General features: G+C 35.7%; 5 protein-coding genes across 5 annotated transcripts; 1 reads left to right on the top strand and 4 right to left on the bottom strand.

The window, feature by feature from the left end:
* Positions 1–631: 631 nt before the first annotated feature.
* On the bottom strand, positions 632–2,767 carry RO3G_14441 (uncharacterized protein; the record flags this gene model as incomplete). Its single annotated transcript, XM_067669025.1, has 3 exons — positions 632–1,315; positions 1,383–1,517; positions 1,577–2,767. 3 exons carry the CDS (start codon positions 2,765–2,767, stop codon positions 632–634), a joined length of 2,010 nt encoding a protein of 669 aa, XP_067525126.1.
* Positions 2,768–3,175: 408 nt separating this feature from the next.
* On the bottom strand, positions 3,176–6,644 carry RO3G_14440 (uncharacterized protein; the record flags this gene model as incomplete). Its single annotated transcript, XM_067669024.1, has 7 exons — positions 3,176–3,252; positions 3,327–3,540; positions 3,609–4,133; positions 4,186–4,641; positions 4,701–6,118; positions 6,180–6,542; positions 6,605–6,644. The coding sequence occupies 7 exons, from the start codon at positions 6,642–6,644 to the stop codon at positions 3,176–3,178; spliced, it is 3,093 nt and encodes a 1,030-aa protein (XP_067525125.1).
* A 481-nt stretch (positions 6,645–7,125) lies between these two features.
* On the bottom strand, positions 7,126–8,489 carry RO3G_14439 (uncharacterized protein; the record flags this gene model as incomplete). Its single annotated transcript, XM_067669023.1, has 6 exons — positions 7,126–7,163; positions 7,263–7,453; positions 7,507–7,632; positions 7,683–8,034; positions 8,095–8,357; positions 8,416–8,489. 6 exons carry the CDS (start codon positions 8,487–8,489, stop codon positions 7,126–7,128), a joined length of 1,044 nt encoding a protein of 347 aa, XP_067525124.1.
* A 347-nt stretch (positions 8,490–8,836) lies between these two features.
* Positions 8,837–12,738, top strand: RO3G_14438 (uncharacterized protein; the record flags this gene model as incomplete). The annotated part of the gene is made up of 13 exons (XM_067669022.1): positions 8,837–8,977; positions 9,028–9,414; positions 9,502–9,814; positions 9,893–10,202; positions 10,261–10,546; positions 10,605–10,670; positions 10,720–11,298; positions 11,352–11,481; positions 11,532–11,689; positions 11,745–12,228; positions 12,283–12,371; positions 12,430–12,571; positions 12,632–12,738. 13 exons carry the CDS (start codon positions 8,837–8,839, stop codon positions 12,736–12,738), a joined length of 3,192 nt encoding a protein of 1,063 aa, XP_067525123.1.
* Positions 12,739–12,897: 159 nt separating this feature from the next.
* RO3G_14437 (GTP-binding protein ypt5) lies at positions 12,898–13,831 on the bottom strand (the record flags this gene model as incomplete). Its single annotated transcript, XM_067669021.1, has 7 exons — positions 12,898–12,972; positions 13,128–13,250; positions 13,302–13,395; positions 13,454–13,514; positions 13,577–13,635; positions 13,700–13,724; positions 13,783–13,831. The coding sequence occupies 7 exons, from the start codon at positions 13,829–13,831 to the stop codon at positions 12,898–12,900; spliced, it is 486 nt and encodes a 161-aa protein (XP_067525122.1).
* Positions 13,832–14,512: the final 681 nt, after the last annotated feature.

Here is a 14,512-nt window from a genome sequence, read left to right as displayed (position 1 = left end):
AGCTCTGTCTATGTTTTGACTATAAAGCATGCTTTGTTTGCAATGGATAAGCCCTTTTTCTTTTGTCTTTGATCATGACTTGTGATATTTCAATAAATCAAAATATGAAAGGATGATATCCAATAAGTATGTAAAGTAGCCATATAACTGTGAAATAGAGAATGATCAAATGTTTTAATAGATAGTATCTTTACTGTTTTCAGCTTACTTGTATTTGTTCAAGCATTCCAACTTGGGAGTCTTTGTATGAATATTGTCATTTCAAGCAAATATGGGTGTTTGTATCGACAAGACTGTTGTTTTAACTCATCTTGCAATGACCCATACTTTCTAGTTTAAACCATTCACATGAAATTATTGCTTATAAGCATTTAGTAAACAACCACTCAAAAATATATAGCATAAAACTATAGCTTTTAAGGCTTGACATGACACGTATAACTTAGCTTTATATTTAAATGTACTCCAAATTAGTTTTGCAATCGCCCCCCCCCCCTTTTTTTTAACCAATTGGAGCATATTTCCCCGCAAAAAATACAAGACGTTCAGCAACAAAAAATAAGTGTATACGTATTTGCCAGCAAGTGAATATATTTGTACATAAAAAGATACGTAATTATAATCTATAATTTTATGCTTCCTTTTTTATTGGTTGGTATACACCGAATCTATAATCAAGATCTAATAGCATCTTGAGAGCGTTGGTAGAGCGAAACGTTTGTCCTCTTTCTGAAACTTCGATTTGACTAGCAATCTTTTGTGGACTAGGAGTGGTTGCACTAGTAGTTTCATGACCAGGAAGAGGAAGAAATTGATGTAAGAGCTCATAGACAGTCAAAGTGACACCGAATTGAGGTGATGAACGGAAAATACGTGCAGGACCACCCTTGAAGAAAGCCTTAAATCCTTCTTCTGCGTAAATCTTTTTTGCTGCATCGGTAATACCGCTGTAAGTTGTTTGGCCCTTTCGTGCTTCGACTTGTAAACGTGTCTTGATAACATCGGCTGGGGTGGTGAAGTAAGCAGCAGGCATACCGGCGATGGCACCGGCCATCAATAGCTCTGATATTTTCAGTTTATGATCGGGACCTTCATGGAAGACATCTTTCTTTAAATGAGCATAAGCAGGAAAGTAAATGGCAGAGAACGGCACATCTCTTAACAAACAAGCAGCTACACCTTTATAAAGTCCAACGATACCCAAGTGCTTGACAATCCAAAGAGCAGAACGACGAGGTGCGTCAGGCATATGTTTGGCTTGCTCACCTTGGATTTGTAAACGAATCTTGACAATTTCTAAAGGATTGGTAAACACCTAAAGTGAAAAGAAAAAAACACTGGTCAGCTTCATCTAAAAATGACTTCATCCATCTTTCATTTACCACTTGAGAAGCACCAGCAGCACCACCACCGATCATTTCTTGCCAGAATTTTATTTCTCCATTTTGTTTATTAGTAAACTGACTTCTTACAAAATCATTCACGGTTAATTTAATTGCTTTCTCAGGAGCGACACCCTACAAGTAACAAGTTTGTTTCCCGTCTTTCACTCTCCTTTTTTTTTTTTACTACTTACAACTAACTGGGGACCTAAACCTCTATATAACCCTGTGAATCCTTCATTCTTCAATACCTTTTTGAAGCAATCCAAACTGTTCTTGTACAAGAGTTCACCGACTACTTTAGATCTTTGGTTTTGCATACGTGTCTTGACCAGATCGATAGGGTATACAGCCGTAGCACCGACAGCACCAGCAATTGAACCAAGAGTAAAAGAGTAGGCGCTGTCAATAATTTGCCAAAGAGCTCCTCTTTTTTTCTCCTTGACTTCTTTTTCTGGAAGAATGGCTTGTTCGACTGGTTTAGATTGAGTCCAACGAGGATCCAAGACACGAGCAAAGTCCTCTAATCCCAAGACACCCGAATCATCATCTACACCAGCAAAGTGGAATATAACATCAACTTCCATGGGTGTAAAAGCAGTATACCGACTTGCCTCATGCGCATGTTTCAAAAAGTCGGCCTTTGTAATCTTTTTTTCTTTACTAGCATCAATTGCCTTTCGAATCACAGATTCGACCATGTCAATATTACGAATCACGTTGTGGAAAGCGACGACAGAAGAGAAGCTGACCTTATTTCCAGTGTAAAGGTTGCAAAGGGTAGGTAAATGATCAATCACATCATCAGATAGTTTGTGTTTGGCCACGTCCAAGATGATCTTTTTAAAGTCCTCGGGTAAGATGAACCCAGTCTGGTCCTTGTCATAGTGCTTGAATTCCTGACGAAGACGTTCGCCTTGTAAACCTTTGATGAGTTGAGTGAATTCGTGGTAACTGAGTTCGTGGTGACCTTCCTTGGAGCCAATATACAATTTCAACCAGTCACAATCGAAATCAAAAGGCACCGCGTCAGTGGGCATATGACTCGAGAGGACCTGCTTGAATTGATCAAAGGTCACTTTACCCGTACCATTGATGTCGAATAGACGAAAAGCCACCTCGTATTCCGCGTCAGGCTTGGATATCAGGTCTTGGAAAATAACAAAGTCGTCAAAGGTCACCCAATCCTTTCCTTTTCTATCAGCAAGCTTGTAGAGTAACTCGTATTGTTCCTTTTGAATCTTTTTAAAGTCTTCTTTGGGTGCAATGGCAGACAGGAAGTCATCTTTAGTCATCACTTTCTCATTCTCCTTTTCAGCTGAAGCATACTTTTGGAAAGCGCGACGATATTGCTCTAAGCGACTTACTGTATCTGCACCAGTCATGGCTGAAATATAAAGAGAAAAAAAAAAAGGAAAAGAGGGAGAAAAAGTGAATTAAAAATAAAAAGGTAAGTTTGGGGAGGGGGATAGAACCGGAAAGATCGGGAGGGACTTACAAACTTAGGCCAATCGTTTTCGTAAACTCGGGAACCCGTAAATCTTTTTCATCGATTATAAAAATAGACACGTTTTATTGTTTTGCTCAGACTGACTCACTCAATTTTTTTTTAATACAGCAAACCAGAGAAAGAGAAATAGATGTTCATTTTTTATGAATGAAAAAGGAAATACTTAAAAAGAGAGTTTTCCCCATGTGTGTGCATGTGAAAACGAGGTACAAAAGCCTTAAATTTCAGACGCATACATACTCATACACATCTTACAAGTAATAAAAACATATATCATTTTGATTTATTTTACTTTTTTTGGCATTTTCTTCTTGTCATCCAAATTATCTAAATCACTTTCTTTGTAATAATGTGGAGCAACTAAAAATAATGTGGGGTAAGTAAAGTGGAACTATAATTCGGCCATTAAACTTTAATTTTTTTCCTCTTTTTACCATCCAGTAACCAATTTGGCTGTATTTCCATTACTTGTCTCATATATTCTTTACTTGTTAAAACAAGTTCAAAATAAACAACCCATCTTGGTTTCTTTTCAAGCATGCTACTACTTGGATGAATATGAACTGATTGATTTTGTTTGACTGTACGATAAGAATCCCCTGATTTATTAAGTCTTGACGCGTTAAAGAAAAACCCACTGGTAATTGCCTATTGTAATACATTTTAATATTTGAAATAATCCAGCCTCTCTTTTCTTTTCTTTTTCTCTATATTACCTTTTGTATATTTGTTGGATCATTAGGATTAGGATTGCTTACAAGTTTTACTTCAACACGATCAAGTAACTGTACAAGCTGATCTCGAACATTTCTTACTCTTTCTAATGTTCTTACTTGAATAAAGTTTTCGTAACACCACTGCACAGAGTAATCCGTCTCAACCCATTGATTCCAAATGTTTAACAAAGTCAAATGGTCACCTCCTTGTTTGACCAAGTTTTGGTGTGCTGTGTCTGCCAAGATCTTTTTATCTTTAGGTCGATATAACAGTGAACTTTGTTCGGATAACATGGCACAAATGGATACCACTTCATCCGTACATTCATATTTCTCGGCAGCAACAATAGCTTTGGACATACAGGGGTCAATAGGAAATTCAGCCATACGTCTTCCCAATTTAGTTAATTCTGCTCGATCATTTAATGCACCTAGTGCGTAGAGTTGACTAAGAGATCGAATCATGGTATCTTCAACAGGTGGATCCAAGAAATCAAAGTTAACAAGATCGTTAATACCCAAACTCTAGTAAGCAAAATGTTATTATTTTGGTTTTCATAAAAGAGAAAGCAAATACCTTTAATAGCAATACAACGTTTGACAGATTAACTCTTTGAATTTCAGGTACAGTGTTTTCTTCCATTTCATTATAAAATGCCCACTGAGTGAACAATCGAAAGCATTTACCAGGGCCAGTACGACCGGCACGACCAGCGCGCTGTGTAGAAGAAGCACGCGAACAGGGTACAACGGTCAATGCTTCCATACCTGTTCTTGGATTAAATGATTTTTGTTTGTTGAATCCAGGGTCAATCACATAAGAGACTCCATCTACTGTGATAGATGTTTCGGCAATGTTCGTTGCCAAGATCACCTTACGTGCTCCTTCAGGTGTAGGCTCAAAGATACGTGACTGCATTTCAGATGGTAAGTTGGCATAGATTGGGCATACAATCAGTTCTGATATCTTGCTTCCTAATGCTTTACACGCCTGTGTTAAACCCTCTTGTGCTGCTTCAATTTCGTCTTGACCCTAAAAAGTATAAAAACTATTAGCTTGCACTGTTTTGATCTATAAAGAAGGAAACCTACTGTTAAAAAGACCAAAATATCACCTCTACTTTGAGTAACGTGAATGGTCAATACTTGAGTAATAGCAGCACGTAAATAGTTTGCTTCAGGTGCTTTTGTATAATAGATTTCAACAGGATAGGGTCTACCAGGAATATTGAAGATAGGAGCGTCGTCAAAGTATTCTGAAAACTTTTGAGCATTCATTGTGGCACTAGAAATGAGCAGCTTCAAATCAGGTCGAAAACGAGCAATATCTTTAATCAAACCAAACAAAATATCTGTCGACAATGTTCTTTCGTGCGCTTCATCAATAATCATACAGCTGTAAGATGCCAAATCAGGTTCGGTCATGAATTCACGAAGCAGCATACCGTCTGTCATGTATTTAACTGCCGTTTTCTCTGATGTGCAATCTTCAAAACGAATACTATATCCTACTTCTTGACCTAAATGAACACCCATCTCTTCTGCTACACGAGAAGCAACGCTCATGGCAGCCACACGACGAGGTTGTGTACATCCGATTTTCATGCCATTCTTAGTATAACCTGCCTCATAAAGATATTGTGGTAATTGTGTTGTTTTACCAGAACCTGTTTCACCCACAATAATCAAGACTTGATAATCATGAATAGCTTGAATGAGCTCATCACGGTATTGATAGATTGGTAATGATTTTCTGACATCGTCAATACTTTTTGCCTTTCGCTCTGCTTCATCAATTCGTTGTAACAATTCAGCATCTTTTTGATCTGGTTCATTCAACTTGGCAGATAACACAAAATCAATCTTTTGATCTTCGTCAAACACATAATCATAGTCATCCTCTTCTCTTTTTTGAAGCTTTACTGCTGATTTTTGAATTTGACTCTTTTCCCACTGTTCATGTTCTGTCTCAAACTTTTCTTCTTCCTTGTAACGTTGATATAGCGCATCCTCTTTTCTCTTTCTGTCAATCTTTCCTTTTTCTGTAATATAGTCCTCAGGTAACATATATCCATCCTCCTTGGTATCGATTTGCATACGTGCTTTGGCTAATCTCAGCACTTCCTTTTTATATTCCAAGTCTCTTATCTCTCGCTTGGTCATTTTCTGTCCGCTGAAAAATCTTTCTTCGTCCTCAATTTCCTTCTCAAGCAATAACAATTGTTGTTCTTCACGAAGCTTGAGGTACTTTTGGTTGGAAAGAACACGGAGTTCTGGTAAAGCTTTTTGACGTGCTTCCTTGTCATCTGCCAAATTACGTCTCTTATAGGCCTCACTGCCTTCTTTGGCTGATCTATCCTCGACTACCTTTTTGGTCTTGTTCTTGTCTTTATCTTTCAATCTTTGTGCAAGTTCATCACGTTCCTGAATATCTTTAAGTCGTTCAATCTCTGCTCTCGTCTCTTCATCCATTTCTTCCTTCTTTCTATCCTCTTCTTCTCCTTCTTTATCTATACGAAAGTAAAACGTCTGTCTTAATAATAATTTCTAAAATTCTTATGCTTTTATTACCTCGTTTACGTCTATCTGTTGTCTTTACTTCTGTATCATCATCACTCAAATCATCTTGTTTTCTTTTCTTTCGAATTTTCTTTTCCTTTTTTCGAATGTCGTCGCTACTTTCATCTAATTGTTGGTCATCTTCAAGTAATACTTGGAATGATTCATTTGCCTTTCTTAGTTTAGCTTGTTCTTTAGCTTCCCTTTTTCTAGCCTGCTTCTCTGCTATTGCAGCTGCGGTAGTACGTGATCGTGGCTGTTCGCGCGGCACTCGTCCAAAAAGATCAGAACAAAATTGTTGTGTGGAACTGTCACTGTTTGCACCAGCACGAACAAGACTATTATATAGATCTTGAGGAGAAGGTGATTTTTGAGCTATGAAAAAAAAAAAGTATAAATGGATTAAAAACCACTAAAAATAATACTTTTGCTTTTACCTGTGGCTATAATGAAATCAACCATGGCCGATTCGGACATGCCAAATAACTAATGATGATACATAATCAGTATAGGGTATTAATTAAGAAAATCACTTATAAAGCACACCTTCATTGAGTAATCGGAAACCCATGTACGTAAATCCATTTTTTATTTTTTAAAAAAGGAAATAAAAAGCGCAGAAAAAATATGATTTCTCTTTTTTTTTCACTTTGGGCAAACAGTCACCCTTTATTGAATTAAAGCAACCAGTTCAAAAAGGTATTAAAACTAGAAAGGTTATTGTCAATAATAAGTTCTTTTTTCCTTGTAGTAAAAATGCTTACTCTAATTTGATAGGACCCAGCCTTTGTCATATATCTCACCCACTTGACAGATTGATATCCACTTTTTTCAAACACCTTTAAGAATCGAACAAGCAAGCCAGAAGAGGTAAACATGAGCACTTGGAAATCCATGGAAATAGGCGGTCTTGACCAAACACGCTTATGTGTTGTAGCTGATAATTCTGCGTCTGCACTCAAGGTATATTCTGCTTGGCCTTGGAAACGAGGTATTCTATAAGAAATGTGAGCTTGCAAAACTACATGATTGGTAATTATAGCACATACTTCCAAATGATACAATTTTCGGATGGATTATATTTTGCCTTTCCACCTGCTCCAACTTTAACATCTACTTTAGCAGAATTGAGAGGGGTTGGTATCTTGAGTATAACGTTATTGCCATAAAGTTTGGGTGAAAAGTTGGCCTTTACGGTTATGCTGTATTCAACACGACTTTTACCGATTTCAGTCACTACAGGATGGACCTTGAAAGGTAAATTGACATTCTCTGTTGTGCGGTATCTATTGATGAATAAGTTACATTTCTATTTCTTCTAAACTTTTAAATCATTTACTTCATGAGTTCGAATTCACCATCAGGAGGGATAAAACTAATGGTTCTGTCTGTGTCAAATTTACCCAGCTTTACACATTGATGAAACTGACAATCATCAATCTCTACTGCATTTGTTCGACGAGCCCTTTATAGGATGCATAAGAAATAACATACGATTATTGCTAGATTACTTACGCTGTTCTATTCACTGCATCATTATCTAGTACCAGCTTATCATTCAAGCCAAATTTACATTCAGGAGTACCCGAGAGATAAGCTCTCATCAAAATTTGACCTGATACATCACCTCTTAAAATGGTACCCGTATTACTGATCAACAAATTGACACTTTCGATCACATCGATGAAAGCTTCATTCTTTCTATATTTAATATCATTTCTTCTCCATGAAATAGCACCTGTTGCTTGAATTGTAATTCTGCTTGATTCTTCTACCATTGCCTTTTCTGACTTGACACCTTCTGTTGTAATATACATCTTCAATGTATCCGTTTCACTATTTTGAGGATATCCAAAGTCAAGGATTTCTACAGAAAAATTGTTTTTAGGCAAAGCGTGTAATGCAACAGTATGTTTTGTGTGTATACCATCCAAAAGTTCATAAATTAATACAAAATTATTCTTGACAGCTTCTTCATCAAATTTTCCAAAATAACCTCGACCAATGTTGACCATTCGATAACAAAATTCAAATACAAGTGCAGCATTTGTGTTCCATTTGGTGACGGCAACAATATATAAGTTTTCATGACGTACGTGAAAGAAAGAGGTAGAGCCAATAGTGACAATGGGTGAACGGACGTCGGTGTTGGATATCACTTGAATACGAAATATATCGGCTACTGAACGTCTAAAGCCATTTATGAATAACTTTTCTTTTTTGTTGCTTTTAATTTTTTTATAATTACCGCAAGTCATGACGATAAAGTCTAGAGATGAGAACCTCACCTTTTTGATTATAGATGAAGAAGGCACTAATCATTGTGTTTTAATTGTAAAAAAAGAGAGAAAAAGGTGTATAAGGTACCATTTGTGGAAAACAATAAATTAATAAACTTGTTGTCGGAGTTTCAAGTTTTTTAAAAAAAAAAGCTGGTCAGTCCTTTTTTTTTCCTCGTCTTCTTTATAAGCAAGAAAATAAATATGGATGACGCCAAAAAGCAACTTCGACAATTGAATAAGCTCGCATGGGAAAAGGATAAAAGGGGTAAATGAAATAAAGATTCCAAATACGCTATTATTAAAAAGTAAAATTCAGCAGCGACACTCAAGAATTTGGATAGTAATATCAAAAAGAATACTGCATTTATTAAAAAATGTAAAACGTCCATGGGTGCAGATATGAAGACACAGTTGTTAAATGACATTCATAAACTTTCTCTTGAAAAATACATTTCTGAAATTGTTGGAAGTGTTATGGAGGGCATGCTAAAATGTAAAACAAGTGTTGATGTTGCAGCTTGTGTTGAGGTATAGATGACCCCAACATTTTTTTTTAGTCTAAACGCTATCTTTTATAGGTTGTATCCGCTTTACATCAACGATTTCCAGATAATTTTACTTTATTATTATCAGGTCAATTAAGCAAAAACTTACAACCACCCAACAAACAATATTTGGCTACATTATCTGCAGAACAAAAGGAGAAGGAGGAATCAGCACGTATCACAAAGCAGAGAACCTATTTGAGAATTGCCTGTGAGCTGTGGTTGGTAGGCGTGCTTCGTTCTGTTACTGATGGCGCAGCCGCCTTATCCTCCATTACCACAAACGGCGTTGAGGCGCATCGTGATGGTGTAGCTGGATTTGTGAATACGACAACAAGCACAGGAAACTCGAGCACAACAAAAGATCAGCAAAAGAAAAAGGATGAACATGGGTTTGTCTATAGCGTTTTGAAAGATTTGGTATGCAAAAAAAAAAAAAAAAAAAAAAAAAAAAAAAAAAAAAAAAAATGGATTGATTTGAACAAAGCCTAAGATTATATATATTAGTTGGCAAACGACATGGAACAATTTATTAACTTACCTTTGGTTGCTTCCTTTTTAAAAAATTATGGCCAAACCATCATGGGTATTGTACCTCGAAAGCAAAAGGCAGCTGCTGAGCAACATGCTGAATCCATTGCGCTTGAAATCGACCCAGAATCCGTAGTATCGCCAGACATTCACGGTCTTTTGACAAGTCTAATGCAAAACTATTATAAGAGTGTATCTCGACACATGGTCAAGTTACATAAAGCCGTGAAAAAAATGGAGCGTCATAATAACGAGACCCTGTTTGCTCGAGGTGAATTATCAGAGGAGAGTAAGCAGCGTTTCGAAAAGGCAACAAAAGCTTATGAAAAGTTCCTTGGTCATACCCAGACACTTGCAGATGCCTTAGACCTCGATATGCCTGATCTCCCTGAGGATGAGGCGGCCAATAAGCAATCCTCCATGGTGTCCAACAGCGGAAATGCCTTTCAGCAGGATGGTAAAGAAAGCAGTAATGTGGGTAGTCAGGGTATGTGGGAAGATGAAGATGCTCGCAAGTTTTATGAGGATTTGCCAGACTTGCGTATCCTTGTACCCGATGTCTTTTTAGAAAATCAAACGGTAAAGAAAGATGAGGAGGAGCAAGAAAAAGAGCAGCAGCCCGAGGAAGAAGAAATTATAGAAAACGAAGATGTAGATCCATTAGAAGAGGCTATAGAGTACGTGTGTCTAGAAATGAAATATTTTATAAAAAAAAATGCTTACTTTTTGCAATAGAAATGTAGAAGATGCTGCAGGAGATGAAGATGGTTCGACTAAACCAACTCAAAATGCTCAATTAGAAGGATTCATTGCTCGTTTGCCTAACTGTGCCAATCGTGATTTGATTGATGCTGCAGCAGTTGATTTTTGTTACATGAACAATAAGAACGCTAGAAATAAGCTGGTTAAGGCCTTGTTAAAAGTACAAAGACAACGACTGGACTTATTGCCTTATTATGCTCGTTTCATTGCTACCCTGAATGTTTATTTCTCTGATATTGGAGAGACTATTATTGCGGCTGTAAGTGTTTTGATGTATTGCACAGGACGCTTCCACTTACCTTCTGCTCTTTATGTAGTTGACCTATGAATTCAAAGGCTTGCAAAGAAGAAAGAATCAAGATTTAATAGAATCCAGAGTGAAGGTAAAAAGAAAAGAGAGACTTATAAAAAATTTCTAACTTGCATCATCAGAACATTCGATTTTTGTCTGAATTGGCAAAGTTCAAGGTTACTCCAGCGCACACCATCTTTTATGCCTTTAAAGTAGCACTTGACGATTTTACAAGTCATAATATTGACATTGTATGCAATCTACTCGAATGTTGTGGTCGATTTTTCCTCAAGTCTCCCGAGACAAGTGCTCGTATGAGCGGCATGCTAGAAACTGTGATGCGAAAAAAGAATGTGCAACACCTTGACAGTCGTTACTCACTCATGGTTGAGAATGCTTACTACCAAGCCAACCCACCTGATAAGCCAGCGATTCAAATTAAGGAAAGATCACCCATGGAACTCTATATTCGTAAATTGATCCATGAAGACTTGTGCAAGAAGTATTTGGACAAGGTACTCAAGCAACTGCGCAAATTACACTGGGAGGATGAGAAGATTCGTCAATTTCTGGTCAAGACTTTTCAAAAGATTTGGAAAATTAAATTTGGTAATATTCACTTGATGGCTATTTTGGCTAGTGGGTTGAATAGGTATCACTCTGATTTTGGTGTGCAAATTGTGGATGGCATTGTAGAAGAAATTCGTATGGGGTTAGAAGTAAGTTGATTGCTAAGTAGCTAGTCTTTTTATTGATTTTTTTTTTCTCGCAGCAAAACATTTTTAAGCATAATCAAAGAAGAATTGCTGTGGTAAAATATTTGGGTGAACTGTACAATTATCGTATGATTGAATCGCCTTTGATATTTGACACACTTTATACAATTGTTACTTTTGGTCACGGTAATAAGCAAGAGATACTTTTTTATACTGTTTTTTAAATATATTTTTAGAGTATGGAAGACCTGCTAGAGAACGTTATTGTCCTATTGATACACCTAATGATTTTTTCCGTATTCGTCTTTGCTGTACATTACTTGATACTTGTGGCATGTGTTTTGATAGAGGAAGTTCTAAAACCAAACTCGATAACTTTTTAGTCTTTTTCCAGGTAAGAAATAGAAAGAGAAAACAAGTATGACGCATATATTAACAAATATGTGTAGATGTATGTATTGAGTAAATCCAAACCACCCATGGATGTTGATTTTATGATTTCAGATACTTTTGAGATGCTGAGACCCCAGCTTCATATCATCCCTACATACGAACAAGCTAATGAAGCTGTAGACCGCATTCTTCTTGAACAACTTAAAAACATCCAAGGAACTGATAAGGTTCCAGAGGACAGGATGGAGGAGAGCGGTGAAGGTTCTGATAGTTCAAGTGCGGAAGAAGAAGAAGAAGAAGCAAATCAATTGGATGATGATGAAGAGGATAGTCAAGATGAATCCGAAAATGCTGTAGAAGGAGATGAAGAAGATGTAGTTGTATTGAAAAAGAAACAAGAAGAAATTTCTAGAGAAGATGAAGAAGACTTTGAAAGGGAGTTCAACAAGATGATGACAGACAGTATTGAATCCCGCAAATTTGAAAAGAAAGCGGCAATGTTGGATGTACCGATTCCAATGAACTTACGAGGTTCCCAAGGTAACTCAAAGTCTTTTTTTAGAAACAGTAATTTATAAACCCTTTTGTTTGCAGATCGTCGTACAATAGCTAGAGAGAATAATAAACCCGAAACGGGTAAAATGGCATTTACGTTATTAACAAAGAAAGGAAATCGTCAACAGGTAAGTACCTGATACAGTTGCATGAAATGATGTAATTCATTATTAAACTCTGTTATAGACTAAAATCATGGAAATTCCTTCTGATTCTGTTTTGGCAGTAAGCACGCGTTCAAAGCAAGAAGCAGAACGTGAGGAGCAAAAACAATTGAAGCAGCTTGTATTAAATTACGAAGAAAGAGAAGAGGCAGCTGCTAGGCAAGGTAATTAAAAATTGATCATCTCAATTCATCCTTTTTTGGTAATTCCTTAATTTTATTTAGCCGTTGTAGATGAACGTGCAAAATTAAAAAATCAAACGCGCGGTAAAAAAGTTCTTTATATACCAGGTGGTGGAAGTACTAGCAGTGGAGGAGGAGGAGGCTGGTGAGAAGTATAAAAAAGGGGAATTTTTTATATTGTAAAAGGAGAGAGAGAAAAGGTATAAATAATATAATTTAGCCTATGACAAACAAGTTAACATAGAGTTCATAGTACATTTATATTATTACTACTTTACAAGCACACCTGTTTCCACTGTTCTTTGAGTTTATGTCAACATCTTGGTTATCCAAATTTCTTTTACGGTTACTATAATCCAATTGATCGAATGGGATACGTTTGGCTATTTCAGTAAATAATTCATTTACATTATGACCTGTTTTTGCTGATGTTTCAATGAACACAAAACCATTTTCCTCTGCATATTCCTTTGTAGTCTTTTTTAAAAAAGAAAAAAGCGATTATTATAAATTGTTGCTATTTTGTATTTGTACTCACATTAGAATCGATAACAGGACTTGAGTCTAAATCGCACTTGTTGCCTACTAGGGCAATAACAGTATTAGATTCACCTTGTCTTTGTAGTTCATCTATCCAAGATTTGGCGCGCTCTAAAGATGACTAAAAAATATATTTAGTCAATATATGCAATAGAAATTGTTTTTTTATTACAAGTTGAGTAACGTCATAAACAATAACAGCACAATTTGCATTTCTATAATAGATTGGTGTCAAGCTCTTGTACCTTTCTTGACCTGCAGTATCCCTGTATTTGTCTTACAATGTAAATGTTAAACTGAATAATTAAAATAGTTCATTTTTACCAAATATCAAATTTAATAGTTGTATTTTCATCATATTTAATCGTCTTTGATAAGAAAGCAGCTATTTTCCTTCTTTAGTAAACAGTAATAATTATATCAATCACCTCTTTCCTTTTCTTTTACCTCCAATAGTACTTTCTCTGTATTCATCAAATTGATCCTTTACATAACGTAACACTAGGCTTTTATAATAAAGTTATGAGTTAAAACTATTCCATTTTTATAAAAATAAAATCCCAAAAAAACCTTGATTTCCCAACTGAGGAATCACCTAATAAATAAAAAGTGAATTAGCATTTGCTCTAAGATTTTTACTGTTACTGATTTACCTAAAAGAACTAACTTTAAAGTATAACTCTTTTGTTGATTAACAGGCATTTCTCGTTAGTTTTAAAAATATATAATAAAAAAGATTGTAAAAAATGATTAGGGTTCATGTGCAAAAAAAGAGTAACGTCTATTAAAATTCCGAATATAAATCCTGTTTCCAAACTGACGTACAATGTCAGTTGATAAATCAAAAGTTAGGCTCAGCATTTTTTCCATTTTGCGCTTCAAGAAATTTAGATCTTTTATCGTATGTTTATTCAGATATCAGTGAATGATTGCGTCAATTCACAATATTAAAGTATTATTAGTGAATGATTGTGTAAGATCATGTCAAGTATATTTTTTCAATTCAAACCCTCTTTTATTTATTTCAACAAAAAAAAACGTACGAATCATTGAGCTGTAAACAAGCTTTATAATAAAAGTAATAAAACAATGCATCTATGTTAATCAACCAAGTGTAAAGCCAATTATCTTGATTATTTATTATAAATTATAATAAAAACCAAATAGCTTTACAAAAGACAGGTAAAGCCATATATATTTTACTATTATAATGAAGATTAATGTCCTTACTTTGTTTTTGGCTATAAGAACTAAAGTTGCCAAAAAAAAAATTATTGAAAGTATGTAAGTTATTCTGGGACGATACAATAAAAAGCAATTGCAGTAAATGATGAAGCAAAAGAGGCTGAATAACAAAAGCTCAAGTATGCGTGGTTAATGCGA

Source organism: Rhizopus delemar, genomic scaffold (assembly GCF_000149305.1).
Source record: "Rhizopus delemar RA 99-880 supercont3.14 genomic scaffold, whole genome shotgun sequence".
Taxonomy (NCBI): Eukaryota; Fungi; Mucoromycota; class Mucoromycetes; order Mucorales; family Rhizopodaceae; genus Rhizopus; species Rhizopus delemar.
This window is presented reverse-complemented; position numbering and strand designations above follow the sequence as displayed.